This window comes from Sorex fumeus, unplaced genomic scaffold, assembly GCF_029834395.1.
Source record: "Sorex fumeus unplaced genomic scaffold, SorFum_2.1 ptg000030l, whole genome shotgun sequence".
NCBI lineage: Eukaryota > Metazoa > Chordata > Mammalia > Eulipotyphla > Soricidae > Sorex > Sorex fumeus.
The window spans coordinates 1,352,501-1,379,940 of NW_026606087.1; the positions used below are offsets into that span (position 1 = coordinate 1,352,501).

Here is a 27,440-nt window from a genome sequence, read left to right on the forward strand (position 1 = left end):
CCCCCCCCCCCCCCCCCGCACACAGGATTTTTGCTGTATTGTTTTATTCTTTGGAAAAGCTCCTCGACAATCCTCCACCTCTACTGCTTGACTCCTCTTTATCTTCTGGTTAATATGTTACTTTTTCAGGCTCAATTTTCTAAAATTTGGCCTACTAGAGATGCTTAAGCTTTTCTTAAATATCCTTTTTTGGCTTATAATTCTTATTTAGTTGTGGTTAACATTTATATGTACAACTGCTTGATTATGATGCCTCCCTCTTTGGTTTATACATTACATGAAAATAATTGTGTTTGCTTTTTCTTACCATAATATTTATATCCTTAGTTCTGATGCAGCATCAGTTCTTAATCAGAAAATTTATCTGTTAAAAATGAAAGAGATGAGTAATAAATTTCATGCATTTTTGTCTTATATATTTTATTCTTATATTAATATATGCATTTATTAAACTTGGTATGCTTTTAGAAGATTTTATAATTTGGTAGTTCACTTTGTTATTTTAATGTTTCTTTTAAAGATCAAAAATTCTTCCTCTGATTAACATGAAAATATTATTGCTAACACAAAATCTTATTTTAAAAAAATCAATTCCAGGAGCTAGAAAGAACTACAGAACTATTAATTTTCTTATCAGTGAAAGACATTTTCTAGGATCACCTCACAATTTTATTTTTCTTTTAATTTTTCTTTTGAACATTTTTTAGCAGAGCAAATCTTTAAAGGATAGAGATACTTACAGTAGTCTTTCGTTCTTTCATTAGAGTTGGCATTGAGTTCTCCTTTAGAACTGGAGAGATAGTACCAAGGGTAAGAGTCTTGTCTTGCATGAAACCGTCTTTGGCTCAGTCCCCCTGGCATTTACATCTGATACCCCCAGTACTGACCTTCAGCACAGAGCCAGGAGTGGCCCCTCAGCACAGCAGGGTATAGTCTAAACCCCTCTCCTAAGGAAAAAATAAATTGTGTGATAGTTTGAATGGTCCTGGCTAGATTTCAGTCTTACCAATTGGGAATTATAAACTAGCAAGTATTAGCCAGCGTCCTCTGAAGATTCTTTTTCTCCATGGACCACTCATAAAATCAGACTACTGTTCATATAAATATTTTCAGTATCTTGAATTGTCCCGGTGTTTTCTTAGCCAGAACAGGGGTATTACATACGGAGATTAGAAATCTCCTGTTCCACACATAAAATCTGCAATCTTTGTCCCCTTTGACAGCTGGTAGCATCTTCCTGAAAAGCTTTCAAATCATAGATCATTTCTTAATGAAACCTATGTGGTTCAAATACAGTGGCTTGAAATTCTTATCTTATGCTTCAGTAAAATGCTCTAATTTAGATTCACAAAAGGATTCTGTACCCTTTACTTAGGAGAGCTATGCAATTTTCCCATAAAAAGACTGTTCAGCACCATTAGTGCATACCATAAGTGTTCAGCAACATCATATTCATTAAACAGTACATCCTTATGCATAACCTTTACAACCTCAAATGTGTTTTTTATCTTTGAATACTGACAAATGACAAAAGGGTGAGAGAGTCCTCCAAGAACATTGTTGCCTTTAAGGATGAACTTGGGAACTTTAGCTTGATCCCTTCCACAGGGGAAAAAAAAGATTCAATCCTCTCTAACTGAAGGCAGGGCCACAATTTTTCTCTCTGTAGAAGTTGTTCCCCTGACTTTTAAGCTTTGAAGACAGATCTTTGCATATTAGAAAATTTTATAAGAGCCATTATCAGAAATAGCATTTACTCAGCACCTACTATGTCTTAGATACAGTGTTAGACACAAAGGTAGAACTTATTATAAAAAGTTAATCAGATTCATGGTTTCTACTCTTTGAAATTTAATTTAGGTTTCCTTACTGGATCAGATTGATATGAGGCAAGGTGATGTGTGTGAAGGTAGTGTGTTGAAAGCAACATGATGGTTATGTAGTTTCTCTTTGTTTTGTTTTAAAGACTGATAGGGAAGACTGAATAAGTATTTTATTGATGACAATACTTTTTATTGGCAGAGCAATGACGAACTCTGCTGTAACTCCCATTTTTCCAATGACCTCCAGGTATTGTCCTGCATTGTTAAGCATCTTCGGGTGGTTTAGAATCCTCCCTATTTCTGCCCCTACTTCCTGCAGCCTTTTCTAAAACTTGTGAGATATCTTCTTGCTTCCATTTTAGGTACACCTGAGAGCCTGGCAGAGAAAGAACGGCAACTCTCTACCATGATTACCCAGCTGATCAGTTTACGGGAGCAGCTCCTGGCAGCGCATGATGAACAGAAAAAGCTGGCAGCCTCACAAATTGAGAAACAACGGCAGCAAATGGACCTTGCTCGCCAACAGCAAGAACAGGTGAGCCCGCAAAAGGAGTTGACGAACTGGAGATGAGGAGTGTGCCAAGCTCAGCGAGTAATCACATTGATTGGTTTATTTGTCATAAGCAATTCAAGAGCAAGAGAGGAAGAGAGAGAGAGAAGAGAATAAAGAAATCTTCTGAAAACCAGTGTCTTTAAACAGTTGAGGGTATATATGTGTGTATATATATATATTTAGATAGATAGATTGATTGATTGATTGATCAGGATATATTTTTATTTCCTCTTCTTCCTTCCCTCTTTTTTTAGAATAAAATAGAAAGGGAAAGAGAGAGAGAGAGAGAGAGAGAGAGAGAGAGAGAGAGAGAGAGAGAGAGAGAGAGATGCCAAGAAAGGCCTCATAGCAACCAAGTGTAATGTAGATGTAAATGATAACACAATTACAAAACACTTGATTTTGATTAATTACACAAGGAAATCTAGTCATACAGGCATCTCATATATTCAGAATGTAGCTTAACCATGAATTACTTGTTTCTCTCTGGGTATTGTGTTTCTCATCCTGAAAAAGTCCTGTACTAGAAAAATGATGAGAAACTTTCAATGATTTACTCTGACTAAAGCTAAAGTGACTATACATCCCAGTTTTCTAGGAGTAACCCTTGAGCATAGTTCTTTCCTTGCATGATTATTAAAAAACAAAACTTCCATTTGCAAAAGTTGCATGTTCTGGATGACATCTATGTGTACGTGTATGTATGTATGTATCACACACATGTATCAAGGTAAATAATAATAACAAATTAGCACAAGGATCACATAATGACTTTATTGATTTGAAAGTGAGAAGGAAGAAAAATAGAAAAAGTTTAAATGTATCATCTCAAAAATTACTTTACTGAATGTTTCCTGTCTCATAGGAGTACACTAGTACAACTACAATGTTCCTATAGAGTAGTTCCTGATGCTTTTGATCAGGCAGACACAAATTAATGTGCAGTTTTTAGGAATCTGACATTATTACTGGAATTATCTTTTCAGTTAAATGTATTTTATAGGGGTATATAGAGCAATATATGCTCTGTTGATTTTAATGAGTTGTGACGTCTGGTATTTTATATGCTTGAATATTTGCCCACATGTATGAATATGGACTCAGCCCCTAATGGAAAATAACATAAAGGAACACTGTAAAAAATCAGAAGTTAGAATGTCATTTAGCCATCCAGAGATGACACAGTAATTAACTATTGACACTTGTGAATAAGCTAGCACAAATTAATCTTGACACATTTGCAGACGAGTGATATCTTACAGTGAACACTTTGTAATTATATTTCAAAATGAAAATTAAATGACACTTAAAACTAGGTTGTCATGCTCAATGAAGCGAGCATGTAGTTCAACCATTTGGCAAATAAAATTCAGAATTTGAGCCACATGGTGCTTATGTACCATACTTCACTGTGTCAAACCCATACGTCTAGAGTGGATGATAGTAATTGCACTGTGGTGTTTGGGAAGCATTTCTATGCAGCACTTTATCATTTAGGAGGGACCATCAATATTAGATGCCTAGTGGTGTTTCACTGGTTTGCTAAGAGGAAATAAATATTCAGAGGATCCAGTATCTTTACATAGAGCAGAGTGAGCTGTCCAATTCTGATTTGAATGGTGACAAGCAGAATGGGCCTTTCTAACCTTATTAAATAGTGTTTCCATTTTGCTTATAAAGCTCTGGAGAGGAGTGGTCCCATTTCTCAATCAGTAGCCTGTGTCAGGGGCAGCTTTACCATGACTTCCAGTATGGGCCAATCATCACCAGAAGCCATAAAGAAACATTTGCGTGCATACTATCTTGTCATCTGCCAAATGAAATGTGCTTTAAGTGTTTCTCTCTGTTCTAGACTAATGCATCCAAAAGATTCAGGAAGGATACTCTGGGGCTCTTGCACACTCATTTTTGCTTCCAACATTGCTTTCTCTGGAATATTGGCTTTTGGAAATAAAAAGAATAGGAAAAAGAAAGCTCACCATAGAATACCAACAAACTTTCCCCTACTGCTCTCTGGCCACTTTTCTGTGAATTTCCGGGTGTTAATAAATGTGTTCTCACTGAGGGGCCACTAAACCTTAGCAACTCAGCTTTTGCAGCAATAAGTAGTTCGATCCTGAACTCATGCTTGACAGGAAACTCCATTATCCTCAAGAAGTTGGTATTTCTGTGTCCTAAATACGTTTTGCATTAAGTGTTTCATATTTCTTTTTATAGTTCAGAAGATAAGTTAAGACATTGAATTTCATTGTTGGATGAAGCCAATGAATATAAAACTTGTAAATGAATACTAAATTTTTCTTTGTTTTTAGAAATGCATTGTACAGTTTGTTATCACCACCACCAAGAAATGAAGCTTAGAATTTTTACTTTTTTTGCAGTCAACACATTGACGATATTTATGTGGTCAGTTCTGAAGTTTGTGCATCACAAAAGGTCTCACCATAAAAGGGACAACTTAATATGTAATAGAAAGTCGTTCTCTGTCTCTGTTTTACTATTTTAGTTCCAAATTAATTTATTTACAAAAAAGCCATACTTTTCCTGTCTTTATTGTCCAAGGATCAGATTTTCATTTTTCATTCTCTATAGATGGTCAGTTTAGGTATAGATGAACAGCTCACAAAGGCACTAAAAGCAGGGAGTTTCCTCTTGAGATAAAGATTTAGGAGAGCAGTGAGATGGTACCTATTTGAACTTTTTTTCCTTTTCAATTTTCTGATCCGACCTCTCTTATTTTATAGGAACTCCTTCACATAGGAGTATAGGAAAGCATTCTTTGACTGCCAGGAGAGATACCTGAGGTAATTGCAAAGGTGTAAGCATTTCATTTTAACTTAATGAAACTTTATTTCTTGATAGATTGCAAGACAACAGCAGCAACTTCTGCAACAGCAGCACAAAATCAATCTCCTGCAGCAACAGATCCAGGTCAGTGTATTTTATCACTCTCCTCTGATTATACTTAGATACTTTCCTCCTTGAAAATGGAATTTAAAAACTGCAAATGCACCCTTCTCATATAAACAGCACCAACGGGGCTGTTATTCAAGGATGTTGTATACAATTGTATAAGTAGCTGTAGGAAATATTGACTAGCAGTAGTCCAAGCATTCCTTTCTGATGTAATAAGTAAGCAGAATAAATCTTATCTTTTTCTCTGTCATTTGCCTACCACAACCTAGTAGAAAACTAATGGTTTCAAAGGAAGCATACACATGCTATTTTTATTGTCACCAACCACTTTCTGCTTTGTGTTTTCCCATCTAATCATATCATGGGGAGAAGCTTACTTTTATTTCCTTGTTAGGACTGGCTGATTGGGCCAATTATGAGAAGAATATTATGACCTAGGCAAAGAATGGTAATAATTATCTGTTCTGTAACTAACGTTTACTCTATTTCTGCTGTGTCCTGAGGGGAATATAAAGATTAATGACTATCTGTCTTCAAGCAGCACATAGTCTGAAAAGGAAGAAAAACTTCTTGAATAATAACAACACAATTTAGAAATTTCCCTTATTTTTAAAGGATAATACAATGCATAGATCTTAATTACACTGGACTGGGAAGAAATTCTGACTTGTGTTATTCCATTAAGATTCTCAATCTTGATTCAACTAACTGCAATCTTTGTGAAGGAAATGGTCTTTCCCACCATCCTACCTACCACCTACCCCTTTTTTAAAATTGTGAGAGCTATAAGGGGAAGAGCTTTAGTTTTTTGGGGGAATAGTGTTAATGACAGGTTGGTGGGTTGAGGAGCATGTGGTGCCAGGATTAAGGCCTGTGCTATACCATAGAATGGTCTCTTTTTTTAAAATTTTGGTCTATATTTTTGAATAGAAATATAGGTACATGACTTCCAGAAAGCTACAAAGTAAGGTAACTAATGATTATGTGAATTATGGGAAAATTGATCCTTAGGAATATCGATCCCAGAGTTATATGAACCCCACCACAGACTCTGAGATGTGTTTTCTTTTAGATTCTGTGAATATTTTATAATTGCTTAAGTCTGTATGACTCAGCCATATTGGGACAATTGATTTTGTACTATAGTATTCCTTTCCTTTAGTTACACCTTCATGTATATTTTTTAATCATTCACATTAAGCCATAACTTAGTCTAATCTTTTACCTGATTGGTACAAACCAGTGATTTTAACTTACATCCTTGCTCCATTTTGTTAATCATACTTAGTGTTCCAGATGTAGTTTTCACTGCTTTAGAATATTGATTTGGTGCCAGAAGAAGTCCTGTACCAATTTGGAATTTTTGTCCAGATAGGAGATTTTAGCCAGAAATTTTGTTGTTCTTGTTGCTGCTGTAGTTGATTCTGTATTCCATACCCAAATCTATATGTTTCAAAAATAAAGAGCCCAAATTAAAAGGATATGAAATATATTCAGCTTTCTTGTCAACTTTTACAATCAAATCTTGGAATACTTCTCATCTTGATATCTTTTTTACTACTCATGTGGAGATCTTTAATTAAATAACTGTCCAGGTGTTCTCTTGTTCTGCCCTTATTAGAAATTTCAGTGTGTCTCCTACTGCTAAGGTCAAGATTTTTAGCTTGTAACTTTCTACATTTTTCTCTAGATGCCTCTCTAAGAACTCAGTAGGTGTTAAATAACCTGTTCATTTCGCTTGCTATTTCTCCTGAATCAGGAATGAAAGAAGTATTCTAAGATGTTTGTATACCAGCTATGCTTATTAATATTTTCGTGTTTCTCATTTCAATATCTAAGAATATTTCACTTCTGATTATAATGTTGTTTATATCAACTGACTGTCCTAATGATATTTGCCTGTGGTTCTGAGATTACTCTGACCCAAAGCAGTTCAGAGTATTTTTATGAAATAGTATTGATTGCATTTAATTTTATGGTTGTAATGACTGCATGGATTTTAGGAAATTGGGAAATCCATGTGATCTTAAATATTATTCTGAGCATGATCTTAAATATTATTCAGAATATTCAATTTGAGAAGACGTTCCCCCAAGTTTTCTAACAGAAGTTTAATTGCTTTTAAAACAGGCTAATTCTCATTGTTTAGTAAAGTAGTAAAGTAAAGGCCCCCCCGTTGATCATCGATTTGCTCGAGCGGGCCCAGTAACGTCTCCATTGGAGACTTTGTTGTTACTGTGTCTGGCATATCGAATACTCTCGGTAGCTTGCCGGACTCTCCGAGAGGGGCGGAGGAATCGAACTCGGGTCGGCCATGTTGGCTGCGTGCAAGGCAAACGCCCTACCCGCTGTGCTATCGCTCATTGTTTAATTTTTAAAAAATCGAAGCTAATCAGCACTTGATTTCAGCAGTAGAAAATATAAAATCTTAGGGAGGTTTAAAGAGTTACATTCATTTAGAAATAAAGAATTCTTTGTAATTAGAATTTATATTTTAAAAATTAATTGAAGCTATAACCTGTATTTAGAGTTCATTTTGTTCTGAATCATTGCATCACTACATAAATTATCAGTATTTATCTTATCAGTCTGAGACCATTCAAAGAATTTATTGAATGCTTAAAAACATGTATTCTTTATGCAAAATATAATCATCTATGACACAAAACATTTTATTGATTTTCAGACTTTTTGTAGGCATGATCATATTTAAGACAAAGATTTTTCTTGGATTAAATTTTAACTATTTTATGCTAAATATAAGGTTTAAAAGTACTCTAAATATATTTTTATCATAAAAGAAATCTTTCCTTTTGCAAACAAAATGGAAGTGAAAATAAAATAAGATAAATACAAAAAAAATCTATCTTGTCTTCTGAAAGCAAATAGAAACAACATGAGCAAGTTTGACCTTTTTTCCTACCTTTAGAATCTTAACCTTTCCCTATCCCACACCTCCTTTTAAAATCTTAAGTTCTAAATGGGCACTGGTGGAGGGATGAGTACTTGATCATTGTATAACTGAAACCCAAGCACAAAAATTTGTAAGTCTACAACTGTACCTCATGGTGTTTCACTAATAAAAATTTAAAAATAAAATAAAATAAAATCTTAAGTTCTAAACCTATTAGCTTACCTGATCAGCAAAAGTAAGCCATGCTCTAGGCTGTGGACCATGAATATTTGATGGTTACATTCAAATTTATTCTTCTAGTTCAGAACTGACTTCTGAATTAGTGCTATTGTTTTGAATATTCAGACTGTAGTGTAAAGAGAAGAGTGTCCAACTTTTTGTAGCAACTACACATGAACATATCTGGACCTATTGTAATGGAAACAAATAAAAACCTGAACGGCTTGCACAACTTAAATGGAGCATTTTTCATTTGAGATTAAAAAAAAAAAGAAAGATTCAGCTAGTGTTGTAAAAGTCTCATGCTTATTTGTAATCATTCAAAAACATTTATGGAGTTATATATTATTTCATTTCATTTTCTTCATTGAAACTAATTTTTAATAATTTTTTGTCTAACCCTAGCTAAACTTCTTTTTAGTTGAATCATGTACATTTCCCACCACCAATGTTCCTAGTTTCCATCCTCACCCCTAGCCTGCCTATATGACAGGCACTTTTCTTCTTTCTCTCTCTCTCTCTCTTCCCCCCCCCCCCCCTTTTGGGCATTACGGTTTGCTTTTAAAGAGACACATTTAAGATCATGCAAGTAATGTAAAACTTAAGATGCATGTTTTTGGAAGTTTTATATTTCTGATAAGTCCATTTTCCCATTTAAAATAAGTTAACAACCTTAAATGATTATTAAAATGCTTTAATCTTAAGAGATCGTGTAGGCAGCTGTTTGTTTAGTGAATTCAAATCCCTCTGTTTGTGCTTTGGGGAAAATGGTGATTCCTCTAATTTGCTACATATTAAGTTATTCCCTGGAAATGAAACTGAGAAAACGTTTATGTTTCAGGACAGAAACAGTAATTTTATCACAAACTATGGAAAGCAAATGGAATATTGATCCTTGCAGTTGGAACGGTGACTCTTTTGCTATGATTCCAAAGGACAGTTAATGTCTTAGTAATTTTATCTTCCTCCCTCCAATAGCATGAGTATGCAGCAGACATATTTTGAAGAATTTTAATTATGGGTTACATTAGCAAGCAAGCAAAATTCCCCTTTAATCTATCATACATATAAAAGCAAATTTATAGTGCCTTAATAAATTACTAAATATGAGTCAAGTTTAAACAAAATAAATTTTTTATAAAATCTGATTTCTTGACCTATCCATATATTTATTCATCTAACATAATTTGACTATGTCATAGTTTTTAAATCAGGCAGAAACACTTTTCATGGATACAGCATACCACATTCTTTAGTTTCAAGAATAAGTTAAGAATGTATTTAATGTTGGTATTTTGTAGCTAGAACTTAGTTCTGCAAGAGAATTCAGCTCATTAAAATATTTCTGTGAAAAACTCACTTTCCCGGGCATGCATGGTATTATCCTCTTATTCATGTTTCTTCAGACTCCAATTTTAGAGTTATTCAAGTGATTTGTATTGAGAGCAGTGTGTCCTCTCCTCACATCATTGAGTGAACAACAGTCTTTAAGAATGGACTGGATGGTTGGGATTTTACTTGAGCACTTAGCTTCCTGGACCAGGGCCAACAATTTAGCCAATTCATACTTAGGCACTTTTGGTTGTAATTGGCAAACTTGAAATTCTTAGCCCTACATAATATTTATGATTATTAAAAACTTTATGTTTAATATACAATATTCTTTACCCATGTTTCATCATTTAATACATGCATTAGAGGACAAATTTTACTGTGGAAAATCAGAACTAGTGTCACTGCTGCAGTTTTGATTATACTGTATTTTAAAATTTTTTTCTTTTCTTTTTCTTTTCTTTTCTTCTTTTGGACCACACATAGGGATGTTTAGGGCTGACTCCTGGCTATGTGCTCAGGGATCATTCCTGGAAGTGCTAGGGGACATTGAAATTTTTCTTTTAAATGATATAATACAAGTTGCTTATTTACTTACCCCAAAGTCAATACTGTGTCTTCACTGACACTTCCCTCTATCCTTAAAAGTGTGTAAGTGTTTTCCATATTATTTTCTATTTTAATTCTGACATACACCTTTGTACTCAACTGTTTTGTATGTATGTATGTGTTTGTAATGTGGCAGGATGCCATGGACTGTGGAGTCTGTTTTCTTCCTGTCTGATAACCAAATAAAGTGTTATATGATGGAAATGATTAATTTAAAAATTTTAACCAAATAACAAGATTTACATTAGCCATTTAAAGAGAGAAAATTTACTTTTTGTTTCCTTCAATATGATTAACTACAGATATTTCAGGTATTTGCTGAGTGGAATAAGGACTACCTTTTTATGTGAAGTAGTTGTCTAAAGATTAGAAATAATTACCTTATACATTAGCCTTCCTGCCCTGTATGACCTGGTTAATTAATTTCTTCCTAGGATAATAATACCAGATATATATTTGAAGATATGCTTCATCATTAAGTATCTAATTGACCTCTAATTTTAAGAGCTGGACCTTGCCTTTATTGTCTTTTGAAGATGGCTAGTGAGGCTGACAAAAAGATGTGAAGGTCTGAAGTCTCCCAGTCTCATTTAGCCCCTCACTCTTAATTATTTGTGTCTCTTTATTAATTGTGTTTGCTCTGATAAACCAAAGAGCATTATAATACTTTTGTTTCAATTCTAGTGAATAGCTCTTTTTTTCTGTTTTGTGGGTTATTGATCAGGTCTCCTTCCAACAACCCTTGAACAGATCCAAATAAAACCATTGGAAGTAATTAGGTATATTTATTGACACTCTACATTTATTTACCTGATACTTTCCTGCAATGCAAAGAGGATTACAAATGAAGGATATAAACCTAGGATTATCTCTCAGTTTCTCCAAGCCCTTAAAATATTTTGTAATTCTATCTTCAGTCATGACTTAGCCAGGAAAAACAGACCCTTGCTTCTCTCTATTTCTCTGCTGTCTGCTGTTTGTAATTGCCCACAGGCAGACTGTTGTGATCTTCTTTGGAACTTTAAAGCCAAGATAAAAATGCAAATCTAATTATTTCTTTTTATGTAATGTAATCTAATTAACTTTTTAATTAATGATAGATGCTCTGTAGCCTGCTTCAAACATTTTAATAATAAAGTTTCAATTATAAAGAATAGGTAATCCACAAATAATAAGAGTTTTTAATAGCTGAAAATTATTGTGGATACGAAATTTCTTGGGCTGGAGCGATAGCACAGTGGGTAGGGCGTTCGCCTTACAAGCGGCCAACATGGCCGACCCGAGTTCGATTCCTCCGCCCCTCTCAGAGAGCCCGGCAAGCTACCAAGAGTATTCGATATGCCAGACACAGTAACAACAAAGTCTCCAATGGAGACGTTACTGGGCCCGCTCGAGCAAATCGACGATCAACAGGAGGGCCTTTACCTTTACCTTTACCTTACGAAATTTCTTGTGGACCATTGTTGTTAATCACACTAGACTTTTTTTTTTTTTACTTTTTTTTATTAGTGAAACACCATGAAGTACAGTTGTAGATTTACAATTTTTTGTGCTCGGGTTTCGATTATACAATGATCAAATACCCATCCCTCCACCAGTGCCCATTTTTCACCACCATGGATAACATCCCTCCCACCCCCATTCCCCCCATCCCACCCTGCCTCTGTGGCAGGGCATTCTCTTTTGTTCTCTCTCTCCTTTTGGGTGTGTTTGCAGTTATTATTGTCCATGGATGGTGTGAATCACACTAGACTTTTAATATTGGAGTGAATCTAAAAGTAAAAGGAATGGTTACCTGACCATAGCATGGGAATCTAATGTGTATGCCATTATTGGTGACAGTGCTACATGTTTCCTAATTGTGACCTTATGACAGAGATTTTATTCAGTGGACCAAGAATCTGGTGGTAAAAATCAATGCTTTTTCAAGAACTCTCTTTCATTTCCACAGGACCCATAGGTTACCTACCCTTATTTATCCTTACTATTGGGTCTTATCTCTCAGCCTTCATTCCATAGCTCACTCTCTATCCTCTCATGCTGAAATTTAGGACATGAGATTGTCTCTGTTTACTGGGATCTATAAAAATCGAGAAATGCTTCCTTCTTCAGAGGCATGAAGGTACTAAAGAGAGCATTGGTCGTGCTACCAGCATGTGATATCAGTGTAATCTTTGTTTTATTCTGCTGTTGTTATTGGTTGGTTGGGTTTTTGACTTGGGGCCACACCCAGCAGAGCTCAGGGCTTACTCCTGGCTCAGCACTCAGAGTATAGCTCCTGAAATGCTTGGAGGACCATCTGGAATGCCAGGGATGGAACCTGGGAGAGCCACATGCAAGGCAAATGCCTTCCTCACTGTACTATGACTTCAGCCTGACATTAGTGTAATCCTGAATCCAATCCCCTTAACAAAGGCATATGTTTTGAGTGTTTTTTGGCCCCTCTAATTCTAGATTATATATGTACACACATCTATGTATATACATACATTTATATATGAGGGTGGGCCACACTCAGAGGTGCTCTGTTTTGGGGAGTCATTTCTAGCAGTGTTTAGGAATGAACTATGATTTACTACATGCAAGGTAAGCACCTTAATCCCTGTGTCGTGTCTCCGTTCAAGCCCCTCTGTTTATATTGAGGATTCAGGTTAGTGTTAGTATTTAATACCTGTGTAGAATGTCTGAATTGGTTTTGTAAAGGAGAGAGCAAGAGAAAGATCGAGAGAGAGAACAAGAGAAAGAGGAGAGGAGAGGAGAGGAGAGGAGAGGAGAGGAGAGGAGAGGAGAGGAGAGGAGAGGAGAGAGACAGAGACAGAAAGACAGAGATCTTCATCTCAGAGCTTTGTGGTGGGGGCATATTCTTCACCACTGTTCCTACTGTCTCTCATTAGCCAGGCTTGAAGTGTCTAGTTAGAAATTAAAACTCTTGTTCATAGTTATCTGGTTATCTTCTATTTATAGTTTATTTAGTTTTTTATTTAAAATAATGGTGTAAAGTTAACTTTATTTAAATGAAACAAATGAGAGTTGGAAACTTAGACATGGCAAAAGCTATTTAGGTAGTTCTTGAATGATAGAATTTTGAAAGTTTTGAAGTTTTGAACTCTTTACCAAACCAAGAGTTTCCATAGACCCTGTGCTTCCATGAAACATCATCCTATTCTCATTCACTAGCTGTGGGAAGAATCTATAGCTGTTTCTAAAGAATAATATACTGTTTATCAGTAAGAATAGACTTTAAAATAATCCTAAAATGGAGGTATTCTTTTTCACTTTATTTAAAATAAAAATACTTTTCCTTTCTAAGAAGTAAAACTGATCATACTTGGCATGTACTCTGTTTTGTTTTTTTTTTTTTGCTTTCTGGTAGTTTCAATTAGTAAAATAAAACTTGCCCCCAATTTTGTTTTTATTTAAAATTTCTTTGGTACTCCTACTTTTGTGCAAGTACTTTCTCTACATGAGGAAGCTGAGACATATACTTATCTAAGCTTAAAAAGTTAACAATTTTTCAAAGATAGAGTGGAGCCTAAATTTCTTGATTTCTGGTCTAGTATTATTTCCAACATTCCAGTCTGTGACTAAGTCTTCCCCTTTTTGAGATTTGACTAAAGTTTAGTGAACTTTACTAGTTTGTAGAGTGTGAAATAATGCCTAATATCTAAAATTTCATTATAGTATCTATTCTTAAATATAAAAAATTAAAAATTGCAGTATAATCCACTTATATCACAGAACCATTGCAACTGTGGTTCATACCCACAAGGAAAGAGATATAAAGAACTTAATTGGAATTTTTTTGTAGCCTAGTATAGAACATATTCTTTATTGTGTGATTCATAGCATTTACAAGTAAACTTATTCATTTATATTTTAAAGAGATAAGACTATACTTGTAAGCTACTTTTAATGTTAAAACATTAAAAATATATTGCTAAAATAAATTAAACAAATGAAAAATATATCGCTGTTGTCTCTAGTTGATAAAAGTAAGTAGAGAATGACAGCAAGTGATGCCAATGGTGAGAACCTTGATTGAATCTTGCAGTATCTTGGAAGCAAATAAAAATGTCTAGATCCCTTTCCACAAATTTTGATTTAATTGATCAGATGTATAGTCCCAAATGAAAACTACTTAAAATTCTCTAGATGATTTTAGAGGACAGTCAAGGTAGTGAAATATAGTCTGGGGAATGAAATGCAGATTAAATGATTAATTGTGAACTCTAAATTGTTTAGACCATCTACTTATCTCTGTGTAGACTGAGGATTGTAGCAGAGTTTAAACAAATACTTCTTTAGCAGTTGAAATATACTTTTCATTTTTGTCACAGTTATTTTACTTAAGAGCTAGAAAACTTATAATGAATCATGGTTTAAACAATTTTAATAAATGGGGTTAGTTTTTCTAGTAACTTGATTTATATGTGTGGCATGTTGGCAAGACAGTAATATGTTTCTATCAAATTTGTGTCTCTAGGAGAAGGTAATTAAAATTAAAATGAAATGAATATAGTCTTTTTATATGACAAAATTTTTTAGAAAATTAATTCTCAGATACCATTTGATTTCTACTATCTAAATAGAAATTTAATATCAATATATTATTATCAAATAGTTTTTTAAAGATTCTGCATCAAATTGACCACATCTGAAATATTAAGGAACATATATGTCTAGATGCACTTTTATGTCAGAAATATACCTATTAGCAGAATGTGTGTAGGGTATAGATTGTATTGTTATATAGTGTATATAACATAATTTTTATGGAACTAGCACAGCTCTTGGAGACAACTCAATAAAGATTTAAGTTTCAATTCTACTTATTAGCTCTATTACCAGTTTGCTACCTCTTAGTTCTGAGACAAGTTATGTAAGGTCTCTAAGCTCTAAGCATGAATTTCTTAATACCTAAAAATAGAGCAATGACTACCTTATAAGCAATGGAATTAGAAATAATTAATTAAAGCCCTTAGTAAGTGTTCAGTGCATAATGTCATCCATTATTATTTTTCTTTGTGTACTGGGCATAGGAGTTTCTAATAAAGAAACATAGGTGTGCATATATTGTATTTGAATGCAAATTCTATTTGTATCTGTAAGCACATTAAATATTTAGAACCCCAAATTAATGATGTGAATATAAGATAATCGATGTGAATGCACCATAGTCAATATAGAAAAGCAAAAAAGAACAAAAGTTTTCCCTGGGTGCCAAACTACAGCTATTTCAATTGTCAATGGATGAGTCAAGTTTATCAGGTACTAAGGAATGGTACATTGAGAGAACTGACTAGAGATAGTTTGAAAGAGTGTATAGCATTTTATTCTGGAAAGTAAGGTCAAATTTTCTCCTTTCACACCAAAATGGGATTTCCTAATATATCAGTAGTGCTTGTGAAGTTAGAGGGATGGTAAATGAATCTTTCCAATTTATTTTATAGCTTACAAAAAAACACGGCCAAAGTTATGTGATGTACCAGCACAAAATGCAAAAGTCCTTCTTATTTAAAATAGTTGTTCATATAAATCTTACATATACGATCTCCTGTAGTCAAGCATTGCTCAGCTTTTGTAAATTATGTCTATACTTAGAATTTAAGAAGTTAAACAGTATGCATACCAGACCTGAGAGATGGGAAATAAAAATTGATATACTGTGTGACACTTGATAAAGCACAGGGAAATATTCTTTAAATTCTGAAGGGATGTACTGACATAACCATTTTTAATTCACATAAGTTAACTCCCACTCAAGGTTATTAATATTAGAGTTAGATATTTCACTTGGTCAAAATAGAAGAAAATAAATGATGCAAAAGGTATAATGTTTCACTGTAAGGCAGTGAATTCACTTCATCTACACCCAATCCATTAAGAACCTATTAAAAAATGTAAGATTTAACAACAAAAGTTAAGGAATTCACAGATCAGAATAGAGGATAAAGTTGATCCTCATTCAGGTCATTGTCAGTACTTTAGTTAAATATACAATCTTGTAGAAGACTTTTTTCTTTCTCTTAAAGCATCTGCAGTTGAGTTTTCTGAGTGGCTAAGGTTAGTGGACATGTAAATGAGATGTAAAGCCTCTCAATGAGGCTGACTAGGCTGCTGCTAGAACATGTTGACAAAATAAAAAAACTGTTTTAAAGAACACTAGCAGGTCAGGCTTATTTTCTACTGTAACAGTATCATTCATTTATCAGCCATACAAGTATTGATTCCTCTCTATGCATTCTTTAGTTGTATTATCCACAAGAAAAAGGAAAAAAATCTGATTCTTCATTTTGATTGATGGACTAATAACATTTGTTCCTTTTCTAAAGTTCTGATGAGGGCAAAGATGTAGCTTCTCAATAGAATCCTTATTTTGCATGTGCTGAGGTCCTGGATACATTCCTTGATACAAAAAACAAAACCCAGTAACAACAAAAGATTCTTGCTTGCTTCAAAAAGTGTGATCATGTGAGGACCAGTTATCCCAATGGAAAAGCATTCCTTGTGTATGATTGTTCAGTAAGTAATGTAATTTCTACTGTGATGTTTAATAAGCTTGATATGGAAGAAGTCATTGTTAATGTACAGAAAATTTGTTAAGTGCAAGAAGGGCACTTTAGGTTTAATATAATTGAATGGTACCTAAGGAAGCAATCAGAAACCAAGACTTCAAGGAGAAGAAGGTCTCCAGCTGTTGGCTAAGGTATTTGTTTGTCCTAAAGGACCTTTTTCTCATTTTGTGCCTGTCAGCCCCTCCTTTCTGCTAACTTGCATTTCCCAAAGAACCCTGAATGTCAGAATGGCTACTAAAACAATCCTTTAGTAGCAGGGAGAACCTGGCTTTGAAAGAACCAGCAAGGAAGGCTCAGGGCAGAAAGCAGTTGATGAAGGTGGGGGGAAGGACATGAGATAGAGAGCTATCACCTTTGCTTAGTAATGGGTTTCAAAGTCTGAAAAAAAACACCTAATTCCAATTACTTTCTTTTCCTATTCTTTATAACTTCTTTATAATGCTGAGCAATATTTACAGAGGGCTGGGGATATCTCTTAGTGGTGGAAAACTGTGTAGCATGTATGAGGTCCTTGATTTGAATTCTGGCACACCACACACACACACACATACACATACATACAAGTAATTTGAGATAATGCTTAAAGTATAACATTAGATGGGAAGAAAACCTAGAGCAAAGTAATATAAATATGGTATGATCTCAGTGATAGAAAATAGATATTATAATCACTTAATCACTTAATCCCCGTTATTCATCGATTTATTCGAGCGGGTGCCAGTAACGTCTCCATTCATCCCGGTTGCGTGCTAGCGTAGCCCAATGGTATCTGTTCATTTTAGGAACATGTAGAGCCTCAAACTGATCATTTAGGGTCTTGACGAAGAAGTCTGACCATCTTATAGGTGGCCGTCCACGTGATCTTTTGATGTCTCGTGGAATCCAATCAGTAATGGCTCTAGTCCAGCGGTTGTCTGTAAACCTCATTATGTTTCCAGCCCATCTGATTTTTGATGTTTTGGCAAATGAGACAGCGTCCCTGATTCTTGAGCGTTGACGAAGATCAGAACTCCGGATTCTATCTCTTATTTGAGTGAATCGTGATATTCCAAGCATAGTTCTTTCGATTCCTCTTTGAGAGACCCGAATAGCGTTCTCATCCTGTTTTCGTAGGGTCCAGGTCTCTGAGGCATATGTTAATGCAGGAAGAATAGTGGAATCAAAAAGATGTGCTCGTAGCTGGAGGTTCTTTGTCCTTTTAGTTATTTCTTCAATGCTCTTGAAGGCATTCCAAGCCGCTCTCTTCCTCCTGCGCAACTCAGGTGCCAGGTCATTCATCATGTTGATTTCTCGACCTAGGTATATATAACTGTTGCATTCGGAGATGGTGGTTCCGTTGAGAGCGAATGGAGCGTCGGGAACAAGGCTGTTTCTCATAAACATTGTCTTCGTAAGATTCAGCTGTAGTCCTACCTTTCCACACTCACGGTCAAAGTCCGCCAGCATTTGTGCCGCTTGGCTGATGTTTGGTGTTATTAGAACGATGTCATCAGCAAAGCGGAGGTGGTGTAGTTGCCGACCATCTATCTTCACTCCCATGTTTTCCCATTCTAGTCGTCACATGATGTTCTCGAGGGTGGCACTGAAGAGTTTTGGTGAAATGGTATCACCCTGCCGAACCCCTCTCCAGATATTATAATACTGGAATAAAATATATTGATCTTACAATGAGTTTTATTAGTACTATTACTTTTCTACTAACAATATTATTATTTTACTTTTTGAAAATTCAAGTAGAAAAAAAGAAGCAGGGAACTATTATTTTAGCTTGTGATCAACACCAATGAATATGTCAGACTTTATGTTCGACTGTAGTTTATAATTGCTATTGCATAGTGTTTTCAGTTAATAAAAAAACAGGTCTTCATATAGCTGTAAAATAATTGGTAGGTATAGATGTCTCCAGTGCTCTTAGGCCCCCCTTTTTTGACATCTTTGGTCATACCTGGGCATTGCTCAGGGTTTACTCCTGGCCCTGCACTTAGGAATTACTGCTGTCTGTGCTTGGTGGACCATATAGGATGCTGAACATCGAATCCTGGTAGACTAAGTGCAAAGCAAATGCCCTCCCCACTGTACCATCACTCCGTCCTCTCTTAGGCCTTTTTTTCTTATAACATGTATACAGATATATGTACATCTCTTTACACACCACATACACAGACATGCTTGGGAGAGATATATATTCCTAATTCAAACTCATCTTCCCAAGCAATTTTGTTCAGGACACAAAATTTAACCCATAAATTTGTATGCTTCCTTTTAGTTCAGACAGGCCATGATTTCAAGTCCATGGAAATAATACATGTAGAAACATAAAGAAGTATTCTTATTCTTCTTCCTTCTAGGTGAGGTCTAGAGTCCAAATTGGGAAACAAAAATAATACTAGAGCACTAAGTATGACAGATATAAGCCTAGTCTTAGACTCAAGAGGTCCATGCCTACTAATCTTTGCTCTGCTGGTAACTATGTGACTTTTGAAAAATTATTGATTTTCACAAGAAAAAAATGTGTTCAAGAAGTCACCTCCCATAATTCTAGATTAGGGGCTCCTTGTATATTGGAGAGAAGAAGATAGACTTGGCTCCAAAACTTGTAGGCAAGTATTGAGGTGGGTCACAGGATAAACCATTTGTTTAGGGGGTTTCACACCCGACAATGCACAGGGGTTACTCATGGCTCTGCACTCAGGAATTACTCCTGGCGGTGCTTAGGGGACCATATGGGATCCGGGAAATCAAACCCGTGTCTATCACGTGCAAGGCAGTTGTCCTACCCACTGTGCTATCACTCCAACCCCCTAAACCATGCACACTTATCTGGAATGTTTACATTTCAGCCATGTAATGGTTTTGAGTTATGAGGTCAAATATTTGTTTTCTTTATAGTTTATTGTGGACTGGAGCGATAGCACAACAGGTAGGGTGTTTGCCTTGCACACAGCCGACCCGGGTTCGATCCCTCTGCCCCTCTCGGAGAGCCTGGCAAGCTACCGAGAGTAACCTGCCCGCTCGGCAGAGCCTGGATAGCTACCCGTGACTTATTTGATATGCCAAAAACAGTAACAACAAGTCTTACAATGGAGACATTACTGGTGCCCGCTTGAGCAAATTGATGAAAAACGGGAAGACAGTGGACAGTGGATAGTTTATTGTGATGGCTTGTATTGCCTACTTCACACAATGATGGCTTTGGGTCATTTTTATTTTCTAAATTCATTTTCAAAATTTAGAAAAATGCAATTAGGAAGAGGACTCATAAATGCCTGCTTTCAGGCCACACCAAATACATTTCTGCAGCCAATGACAAGGTCCTGGTATTAGTGCTATATAATGAAAATGGTGACACGGGCTTAATTTTTAGTGTTGTAAATGAAATATAATTTTTTTCTTTTGCTTTTTGGGTCACATCTGACGATGCACAGGGGTTACTCCTGGCTCTACACTCAGGAATTATCCCTAAAGGTGTTCAGGGGACCATATGGGATGCTGGGAATTAAAACCCGGGTAAGGCAGCATGCAAGGCAAACACCCTGCCCACTGTGCTATTGTTCCAGCCCCATATTATAATTTTTGGAAGAAAAATTCCTTGTAGCTTTGCTAAAGTACTAATTGCAGGAAATTACTGCATATCCTACTGAGGTATTATGTCAGTGGCTTAAATAGCATATAACACCTTTTTCTCCTCTCTCTTGTTTTCACCCTTAGTGTTGCATTTTTCATTTGAAAGGGATGTGTTAAGTAGTTAGAACTTGGTCTCAGTGTGGGGGTGGTGCGCAGCATGGTTCAGACTGTCTGAAAACAATTAAGCTGTGGAGGGGAGCTTTCTTAGTTCTGTTTTCCTAGAAGTGGGTGTACTGCTTATAGCATAATGATACCAAAGTGGATATTCTTTTGTCCATTTCCTCATTTTTTAGCTTATAAAGTTTCATCTTCCAATACCAATACATTTTTCACTACAATTTATCAGATTGCAAGCTAAAAAATGAGAGAATTTCATTTCTGATATGTGGTAGAGTTGAATATGGTTTTTCTGATTTCCTCCCATTTTGTTTGAAGTAAATAGGGTAATTACTCACTAAAATTCTAATATCTTTCAGGGCTTTAGGGATGAATCTAAAACAGAACCATATAATGTTTTATTTAAGCAAATTCATGTTCTTATTAGGCAGTTCACCTTAATGTCATTTTTTATAAATACACTTTGTTTTATTTTTTTTCAGGGGTTATTTAATTTTGTTGTACTACCACATTCTGACATCTGCATCTGCTAAGGCCTGCAGGATGTGATTTGTGGTTTAAAAATGAAAATAATTTATTATTTTAAAAATAATAAATCTTTTGGCAATGATACATATATACAAATGTAAAAGAGTTTGCTACTTCCCATTTTTTTATTTTTTTTACCAGCAAAAGTATAGTTATCTGTGTTTGTACAAAGCATTTGTGCCAGTGATGCATCTGATTAATAACTAACCAGATATAAGTAAACCTATTCTGGACAAACTATGGCTGTGGTGGTTTCTTGAACTGCTTATGGTCTCCATTAATTGCAGGACTTTACTGTCTAACTATTGTGTAGGTCTGCTTTTACTTATCAAATCCAGATATGCTTTTTTTTCTCCTCCTGCTGAGCAGGGTAAAGTTCTTACTGCTACCAGCTTCTTATTCTTTTGGGGTTCACAACATCTCGGGAATTGAAGCTGTCAGCTGTGGAAATCCCAGTGTCTGTGTGGACAGATTAACGTTGCAGCAGTAAATCCTTGCTAAATTTGCTCTATATGCAACATAGTCAAGTTAAGCAAGCATTTTATTTTTGAATGAAGTATTTATTTTTATAGTCATGTACAGATATTTATTTCTCTATTTTCCCCAACCCTTCTATTTTGATTGATTATGCCTGAACTCTGGAAGATTTTCAAAGTCTAGTTCTTAATCTTTTGCGATAAGTAGCTGCCATATTTTTCCCAAGGGGATGAGCAGGTAAGGGTATGAGGTAGGGCACAGTATAAAGAGAGACTATTGGAGAGAAGATAATTATGTATAGTATATTTCTGTATAAAAGGTAATGTCTTTTCTTTTTAATAATGCTCAAAGAGCATTAGATATTCTTCAAATAACAATGTGTGAAAGAGTATTTTGTTTGGGATATAGGGGTCACTTCTCTCTCTTAGTTAAAAGAGTTGGTAGTAAACTGTAGTTTTAATCTCTACCCTAAAAGAACTTGCTGTCTTTGTGCTCTAAAAGGGCAAAATGTATTGAATTTAAATAGCACAGCAAATCTGTTGCATTCTTGCCCTTAAACTTTCTTTCTTCCCTTCCTTCCTTCCTTCCTTCCTTCCTTCCTTCCTTCCTTCCTTCCTCTCTTTCTCTCTCTTTCTTTCTCTCTCTTTCTCTCTCCCTCCCTTCCTTCCTTCCTTCCTTCCTTCCTTCCTTCCTTCCTTCCTTCCTTCCTTCCTTCCTTCCTTCCTTCCTTCCTCTCTCTTTCTTTCTCTTTCTTTCTCTCTCTTTCTTTCTTTCTTTCTTTCTTTCTTTCTTTCTTTCTTTCTTTCTTTCTTTCTTTCTTTCTTAAGCTAGCTTTGGAATGTAGGTTTAAAGCAGCTGAAGGATGGCACTGGTTATTCACAAAATGGATATTCTAATTATTAATAATAAAATCTAGCAAAGTTATAGGGGAGGAAATCTAAGGAGAACCTGCCTCTTCATTAATACTGATGGTGTTTGGGGGTATTTTCATTAGCTTTCTGACTTAACATGCCTTATTACATTCTGAAAAAACAAACAATAAATCTTTAACGTTTTTTAACCAAGTAGCTGGTGAAGTTGTATAAGAAAGAGAAACCACTTTGAGAAATGGCCAGAGTTCTCCTGTATTAAGCACAGCAGATGAAATGATTTATTGGGTTTTATACACATTCTGTAAAGGATAAGCATTGCTAACAGAATGAGTGGCAGCCTCTGGGAACTGAACAGGCCCCAGGGACTAGTCTTTGTTCCTCTGGTCTTGACAGGCATGTGTCTCTGTTAAATGAGAGCTTAATTTCTCTCATATGTGAACAATTTCCAAGCCCAACAAAGGCAGCCAGGACTGGAGCTATTTAAAAGAAGCAGCACAGGAGGAAGCATTCTTGAAGAAAGGGGAAGCTAAAAGGCTAATTACTCACCATGGTTTAGCAACTATTTTATTTTTTCCTAAGCAAGGTTTATTAACATGGATCTGCCACTTTTTTTCAACATAAACACACATTAAAATTACAAGGTTATATTTTTAATCTTGATGAAATAGCCATTTGCTGATTTCTGCTCATTGAAAAGAGGTGCCCCCTTAGGAAGTGCTGGTGTATATCATGGAATATTAATTCAGTGGAGGAGGAGGGGAGAAGCTAATATACTTTGAATCTTTTCTCTCTCAAGTGGAAGGAATTTAAACTATTTACTAAGCAGCATCCGTGGCCACACTGTGAACCCTTTTTTCAGACAGTAATTACTTAAAATGTGGAGGGGACCTTTATTTCAACAGTTTCTGTGGATGCATTAAACTATCATATTAGTTTGTCTCAGTTTCTAGGCACTGGTTTCTGTGAGAAAATCCCGATCATCAGAACAGTGTTTCCATGTACACTAGTCAGGGTTGCTTTAGAAGGGTGCACACTGAATCATTTTGCCTCTTTTGACTTGCTTTATAATCCTCCTCATTAGTGCGTCATCTCAGTTTTTGACTATTGATTAAGTGCCTGTATTTTTCCTTATAGTTTGGTATTATTTACTGGGTAATGATTTAGAAATAGGCATTTAAATATAGTGTCTAACATTTTAAAGGTAGAAGTCTTATATATGAAAAATATACACCTTATTCATGTTTTGTGTATTTTTAACGAGGAATTAAGTTGCTTAAAATATGAATTTTAGTAATTAAAGGTAAACTTTAAATTTCTAATGAAGACTATGGATCAAATATTGAAGTGTTTTCATCTAACTTGCCTCTTGATGTTTTAGAAATTTTAAGATTAGTTAGGTTCTTTGGATGATAACTAATTATTCACTAAATTAACAAATAACTTTTGTATCTGGGCCCTCAAATACCTTATCTGTATTTGAAACTATCCATGACCTCAACTCTAAACTTCTAAAATTTGAGATATGTAAAAATTCTTTTAGAAATAAAACTAATGGCCTGATTATGGTATACTTAAAATATATCTGTTTAAAGATCCCCCCAAATGTTTTTCCAAGTCTCTCTCTCTGTCTTTTTTTTTTTTTTTGCTTTTTTGGGTCACATCTGACAATGCACAGGGGTTACTCCTGGCTCATGCACTCAGGAATTATTCCTGGTGGTGCTTGGGGGACCATATGGGATGCTGGAATCAAACCGGGCCAGCTGCATGCAAGGAAAACACCCTACCAGCTGTGCTATCATTCCAGTCCCTATTCCAAGTCTTTATTATGAATTTTTAATATGGAAATGCCAAGAAATCCTGAGAAATGACACCATGCCAATCAGAGAGTCAGGCATGCAACACCACCATTTCATTGCTACAGTACTCTGCTATTGCATAGAAAGGTTCTGACTCTGCGTGACTTTACTAGAAAGGTGGAAAAGTATCTGAAAGATAGTACAGTGAAAAGAGTACTTGACTTGCATGCAGCCAACTTGTTTTCAATGCCTGGCACCTGATATGGTCCTCTGAGGACCACCAGGAATGATCCTTGAGTATAGAACCATACCATGAGTAAGCCCTGAACACCACCATGTCTAGTCCCCAAACAAACAAGAAATGGTGAGAAAACTATGGATTTTGTTTGTAATTATGGGCTCTTGAAAGGTAACTCATTTGACTGTATCTAGCAAAGTGTTCAACAAATTATATTTTCATTTCTCTGTGTGGTAGAATAAAGTATAATTTCCACTTGTGTTGCTATTTCTACCACTGATAAGTCCTGAAAGTGCCTGGGTCCTCAGCACACCTATGATATGACTCTAAAGGAGAGCGAAGTGGTTTCTTTACTTAAAATGTGAATGAGCTGGTGACTTTATGATTTGAAGAAAATAAGAAAAAAAAAGTTAAATGTGAAAGTAATTTATTCTCAGGTGCTTTTCTTTAGCATCTTTATTCGCCAACCCCAAAATTTGGTAGATTCCCCAAGAAACCATGTGTTAGTAGGAATAATACAAGCCCCAAATATGTAAACTCATAACCAAACCTTGGTTGTTCGAGATTTGAAGTGGATGTGATGTGAATAATAAAAATAAGAGTCTTCAGAAATGATAGTCAAAGCTAATTCTAGGAATCTTTTTGAATTAACTAGTTTGAACTTGACTTCCCTTTTATATTTCTTATTCCTTGGTCTAATAAATAACACATCACATCCGAATCCTTTTCCTTCATAAATCATAGAATTGCCAATTCTAGTTCATTTTAGCTCCAAATGTTCCTTATCTGTTTTCTGTATTTCATTCCCACTGATACTAACATGATTTAGATTGTCATCACCTCATGTTCATTCAAACTTCTGAAATGCTAGTTTTTTTTTTATTTGTTTGTAGTAGGCTGTGTGCAAGACAAGTGCCCTAGCCACTAGTGTTGATTTCTGATTTCTAAGATTTTAAATTTTATTTATTTGAGGAGGACAGAGTTACCATATCATGCTCAAAAATGCCAGTAATCTTCTACTACAGTATGTTGGGTCCCCTATACCCTTTAACCTACCCTTTGGCCCTTTGGAATTGCCCCCCTCCCACCTGTTTTTTGAAGTTAGAGTATAAGGGTTTGTTTCTGTTCAGTCTTTGCTTTGTGTCCTCATATACCACACGTGAGTGAGAGCATCAGCATTTGCCTTTCTCCTTACTGCTTACTTTCTTTAATTTGACTCCCTACCGTCCCCAGTTAGATTGTAGCAAAAGGCAAGATTTCTTCTTTTGTAATGTCTGGGTAGAATTCCCTTGTGCATTTATTCCACATCTCTTTCCACTCATCTGTTGTTCACGTGGGTTGTTTCTAAATATTGGTTATTATATGTAGAGCTGAAATAAATAGACAGTGCATGTCTTTTCAAATCAGTCCTTTTGTGTCGTTTGATAGAAATCCAGTAGTAGAATTGTTGGATCAAATGGTAGATCTATTTTTAAGTTTTTGAGATATGTCTGTGCTGCTCCTCTTTAGGGGCTGAAACAGTTTATATTCCCACCAACGTTTTTTTTGAGGGACTTCCTCCCCCCCCACACACACACCCTTGTCAGCACTAGCTTTTCTAGTCTTTGAGGAAGTATAGAATATTCTCAAAGGTGTGAGGTGATACTTTGAGATTCTAATTTGCATCTCACTCATATTAAATGATCACAAACATTTCTTCATGGGTCTGTTGCCTATCTGTATATCTTCCAAGAGGAAAGATCTGTTTAGCTCATCCCCCCATTCTTATTGGATTTCTTTTTTTTTTATTTTGTTAGTTGTTTATGTATTTTGGATATCAGACCTAGAACCTTTTATCAGATGGATGGTAATGCAAGTATTTTCTCCCTATCAGTAGGATTCTGTGTACTGCATTGCAAGTAGACTGAAGGAGGCAAGATTAGAATAAGAGACCATGACAAAACAAAACTTGATAGTGAGGACAAGAACAATTGATATATTGAGGGATAGTTATCACTGTATCACTGTCATCCCATTGTTCATCGATTTACTCGGGTGGGCACCAGTAACGTCTCCAATCATCCCAGTCCCTTTAGCAGCCTTTCCTAACACATCTTTCCCAATGTATTGGAGGCTTTTTCAGGTCAGGGGGATGAGATCTGTTATTGATACTGTTTTTAGCATATCGAATATGGTTAGCTTGCCAGGCTCTGCCATGTGGGCTGGATACTCTCGGTAGCTTTCCAGGCTCTTCAAGATATATATAAATATATAAATATATATATATAAATATATATATATTTCCTCTATGATTTATTGCCTACTGTCTGAACCCCATCAAATATGGTATGGTAATTATGGAAAATGGAAAATGGGACAGTTATGTTCTAGGTATATTATAAAAGTATAGCTAGAGAAATCTGAAACAAAAGGGAAATTGGAAAATCAAGTGTGACTTGAAGGATTTTGACCTAATGACTGGGGAGTATAGTTACCATTCTTGGAGATTCTGCCATTAACTCAGAAAATGTGTAGTAAAATGCATGTATCAGGGTGTGAAGGACTACAGGTTCTGAGTCAGTGTGGGGGTAGGAAGGTGACATAAGAGGAAAATATTAGGAGTGTAGTGTTAAGGTGTAAAGTAGAGAACCAGATGGAGATGTCGGGTAGACAGTAGAATGCACAAGTCAGAATAAAATCAATAGATGTACATTTAGAAGTGTCCGTGTGTATATAGGCTTGTTTATTTATTTAAGTTTGATATTTGTTTCATTCTTACAAGACCAAACAAAATCAGGTGCTTTCAAGGTGGTACAGCTGAAGGCATTGATTTTTTTAAAATTATTTTTAGAGTTAAGGTTATACTAG

General features: G+C 35.4%; 1 protein-coding gene across 7 annotated transcripts in view; it reads left to right on the top strand.

Annotated features, from left to right (window-relative positions):
• SOX6 (SRY-box transcription factor 6) overlaps positions 1-27,440 on the top strand; it is a 662,237-nt gene that overhangs the window by 450,063 nt on the left and 184,734 nt on the right. For all 7 annotated transcript variants that reach the window (XM_056115917.1, XM_056115921.1, XM_056115920.1 and 4 more), the window contains 2 exons: positions 2,186-2,358; positions 5,239-5,307. In XM_056115917.1, the coding sequence (XP_055971892.1) occupies positions 2,186-2,358; positions 5,239-5,307 (242 nt within the window). The remainder of the gene's footprint in view (positions 1-2,185; positions 2,359-5,238; positions 5,308-27,440) is intronic.